Raw genomic sequence first — 3,786 nt, 5'->3', positions numbered from 1 at the left:
GAAGGCCAACCGTACCCTGGGCTGCATCTCCAGCAGCGTGGCCAGCAGGTTGAGGGAGGGGATTCTGTCCCTCTGCTCTGCTCTGGGGAGACCCCCTTAGAGGGTGGATTTAGACTGGACGTAAGGAAAAAAATTTATGATAAGGGTAGTGAGACACTGGAACAGGTTGCCCAGAGAAGCGGTAGATGCCCCATCATTGGAAGTGCTCAAGGTCAGGTTGGATAGGGCTTGGAGCAAACCTAATTAGCAATAAATGACCCTTCCCATGGGAGCGGTGTTGGACTAGATGATCCAACCTAAACCCTTCTGTGATGCTATGACAGTCCACAACCCTCAGGGCTGGTGCCGACTTGGGTCCCGTGCCGTGGGCAGGGATTTGGCTGGAGGGTGGCTTACCTGTGAGCCGCAGGTACCCTGCATGGCGTTGGCCAGATGTCTCCAGGAGCTCAGGGTTTGGGGGGTGGTCCTGGGGTCTGCGGTTTGGCTGGAGCAAGGGTGACCTCTTCTTCCCTCACCCAGGAGAAAGAAGGCACGCACAGGAGGCGAGGGGGACTCCTACGACCCGTATGACTTCAGTGACGCCGAGGAGGAGATGCCAGAGGGTGAGTCCCTGAGGTTTCGGTGTCACCTGGCTCCTGCCCTGGTGGGTCTGCACACCTTGGCGAGCAGCGATGCCTTGGGGTCACTCGGGGTCCCTGGTACAGTGCAGCACTGTCCAGCCCCACAAATCAAGATGAATTTTATTTGAAACCCTCCATGGCCATGTGGGACGGGAGAGTTCGTATTGCTGGTTATTTTTTTATTGTCCAAACTGCTGCAGAAGTAACAACGTTGGGAGGGACTTTGGCATTGCCCATCGCATCCTAAGGCCAAGTGCTTTTGCTCTCTGGGTGCTTGGACACCTTGAAGGTAACTCTTCCTTCTGCTCCAGTCCAGGCACACACTCCAAAGACGCCCGAAGCCTCGGCCGCTGGCGAAGCAAAGAAGCCGGAGTTGGCTGAACCGAGGTGAGTGGGGGCTGGAGGAGGCCTCTGTCCCTGTGTGTCCCACCCCACCCTGGTGGGTCCAAGCTGTTGTTGGATGCTGGAGATGCATCTGTGCTGGGTGCTCCCAGCTCCGGTTTTGGCTTTCCCGCTGGTTGCCACTTCTGGAATGGGGAGGGGCTGAGGGATCCTGGGCTGGGAAGGAAGGGGAAGGACTTGTGTGTCTGGTGTCCAAGGGTGATTACTTCTCACCTTCCCTGATCAGGTTGAAAGCATTCAAGGCTGCTCTCCTGGAGGTCTTCAAAGCTTCCCATGCCCAGTCCGTTGGTCTGAAGAATGTGATGGAGTCCATCAACCGCGACAACCCTGAGCCTTTCTCGCTGGCTGAAGTGAAGGTGGCGTTGGCCCACATGCAAGAAGACAACCAGATCATGGTGTCTGATGACATTATCTTCTTAATCTGAGCCTCTGGGCGGAAGAGCCCAAGTTCTCGTGGACTCTCAGTCTGGAGGCTCTTTGTGTTTGCCTTCAACTCTCTCCTGAACGCTTGATCTGGCTGAGCTGAACTTTGGGGAGCTCAAGTCAGTGCACTTTACAGTCCTTCCTCGCTGTGCATTGCTGGCACCAAAAAAGCCAGAAGCTCTGGAAGCTCTCTTACTGTTGCTGCCTCCAAACTGGAGTATTTGGGAAGAGGTTTGCTTCTGCAAGGAGCCGAAAGGAAAAACTTACGTGCAAATTATCAGTGTTCTTAATGTATTGGTTTTAGCTTTGGTGATAATAGTTTCAGCCTTTGAATAAAAAAATCTGGATTTAGGAATCCAACATTCAATAGCAGTGGTGGTAAGAAGCAATGTGAGAGCTCCACTGTTAGTAGTGAAGCTTTCCTTTTTCCACTTTTTTTTACCTTTTTTCCCCAATTACATAACCTAGATTTGCCTGTCTCACAACTAGAGATGCCTAGTGCCTGTCCTGTTGGCTGTGACCAGCCTCTTTTTTTCCTCCCCACCTTGTGGAGGACAATTTCTGGTGATGCGGGGGCAAGTGTAGTCTGACCTGCTCCATCACCCGTGAGTCAGCTTGATTTCTAGATTTCACAGCCCTGTTGCGAGTTTTGGCCCCAGGTGGGTGGGAGGGACCTGGGATGCTCAGAGCTGGCCGGGGGACATGTCCCTGGCGCAGGTGGGTTTTGTCTCCAGCTGCTCCTGCTTTCAGTCTGGGATCGTGCTTGTACGAATATAACGGGGCCACCACAAATGAGAAGAAACCACCTGTAGCAAAGAAAGGTCAAAGCTATGGGGACCTGGGATCCTGCGTCCTCTCTACGTCCTGCTGGCTGAGCTGCTGCAAATCTTCCTGCGTCCTGTAGAAGGTAACGACAAGCTACTGAGACCGTAAAAGCCTTCCCTTGGTCTTGGGGGGATTTGTTGAACCGTCTTGCTTTCTGGGAACACATAGGTGACCACTTCTTGGAGAAAGGCTGTTCCTGGAAACCGGCTCCCATGGTTTGGGATGGTTTTCAAGAAAAGGTGAACGTGCCAGTCAGACCAGTCTTGGCTGCTCGAGATTCCAGAGCTGCTGAAGGTTTGGGATTTTTTTAAATTGAGGGGGTTTTTTTCAGTCTTGGCAAGTTTGAGGTTAAGCTTTGGAGAAGACCCTGTTCAGCACAGGCTGTTTGCTGTTGTCCCTGCCCATCTCCGGGCACCTGCACAGTTCACGTACCCTTGTTTCTGGATACCATAAATATTGATTTGAATAATAAAAATGCCTAGATAACTGTTTCCCCCGTGACTTGCTGCTTATTTGGATTTAAACTGTTCCCACTTCTGGGAATGCAACTCTGCAGTCTTCTGGGAACCTGCGCCGCTATGGAAAGCCTTCGGGCAGCTGCCTGCTCCTTTGGGCTCAGGGATGGTGTTGGGCACGTCCTTCCACCCCGGTGCCTTTGCCTCGGTGGACGAGGCACTTGCAGAAATGCCCTTGGACTGGGCTGGTAATAAAAGTGGGCAGCTCCCGCCTCTGCCCACCGGGAGCTACACGTCCTGGTGGCTGAGAGGACTTGGGAGCATCTCATTGCACAGGGAAGGCGGAGAGGGAACCCGCCCATTTTTCTTCTGCAAACAGACCTGTTGAATTATAAAAGCCTGATTTCTGAGCTCCCCTCATCCGACAGAGCTGCAACAGCAGATTTGCAGGTTTGGAGGGGATTTTTGCGTGTTTGCAGCCTCCTAAAGATCTCTGGTTGGATGTATCGCACTTCTGCAGAGTGACCTCAGACCTTACGGCCAGTGTCCAGCTCGTAAAACTGCAAGGACTGGTGAAGGTGAGTTAAACACGCAGATGGTCAGAGTTGTTCTGTCTCGGTGGTTTTATTACGCAGCTCCGGACCTGAGCTTTGCGGGGCTGGGAGGGAAGCTGAGCCAGCAGGCTCTTCTCCTGCGTGGTCACCACCGTGGTGGCTCCGTGACTGCAAAGCCCCTGGGCAGGAGCGATGGGCCAAACATACCCAGGTGCCTTTTTCAGGGGGTAGGTGATGTTTTCTTATCGACTCATTCGTGGGCAAAGGAACCAACCTTTTTCTTCTGGAAAGGTGCCTGGGTGTTTATAAAAAATGCTGGTCATTTCTGCAGCTCCGACATCGCCTTGCTGTAGGAGTGCGGATACTGTCATCTCCGTCTCTCTGGCTGTTCCTCTTCGCAGGTCACAGCAGGGAGCAGCGAGGGCATTTGGTGAGAGTGGCTTTTTGGAGCCATCTCCTTTCTGCTGAGGCCTTTGAGTTTTCCCTGTCCTGATGTCTGGGGAGCTG

General features: G+C 53.1%; 1 protein-coding gene across 1 annotated transcript in view; it reads left to right on the top strand.

Annotated features, from left to right (window-relative positions):
- Positions 1-1,447, top strand: part of MCM3 (minichromosome maintenance complex component 3) — a gene marked incomplete at its 5' end in the record, with an annotated part of 8,295 nt that extends 6,848 nt beyond the window's left edge. Inside the window, 3 exons of the mRNA XM_009583132.1 lie at positions 520-602; positions 932-1,007; positions 1,249-1,447. Of these exons, the coding sequence (XP_009581427.1) occupies positions 520-602; positions 932-1,007; positions 1,249-1,447 (358 nt within the window). The remainder of the gene's footprint in view (positions 1-519; positions 603-931; positions 1,008-1,248) is intronic.
- Positions 1,448-3,786: the final 2,339 nt, after the last annotated feature.

This window comes from Fulmarus glacialis, unplaced genomic scaffold (genome assembly GCF_000690835.1).
Source record: "Fulmarus glacialis isolate BGI_N327 unplaced genomic scaffold, ASM69083v1 scaffold2108, whole genome shotgun sequence".
Taxonomy (NCBI): domain Eukaryota; kingdom Metazoa; phylum Chordata; class Aves; order Procellariiformes; family Procellariidae; genus Fulmarus; species Fulmarus glacialis.
This window is presented reverse-complemented; position numbering and strand designations above follow the sequence as displayed.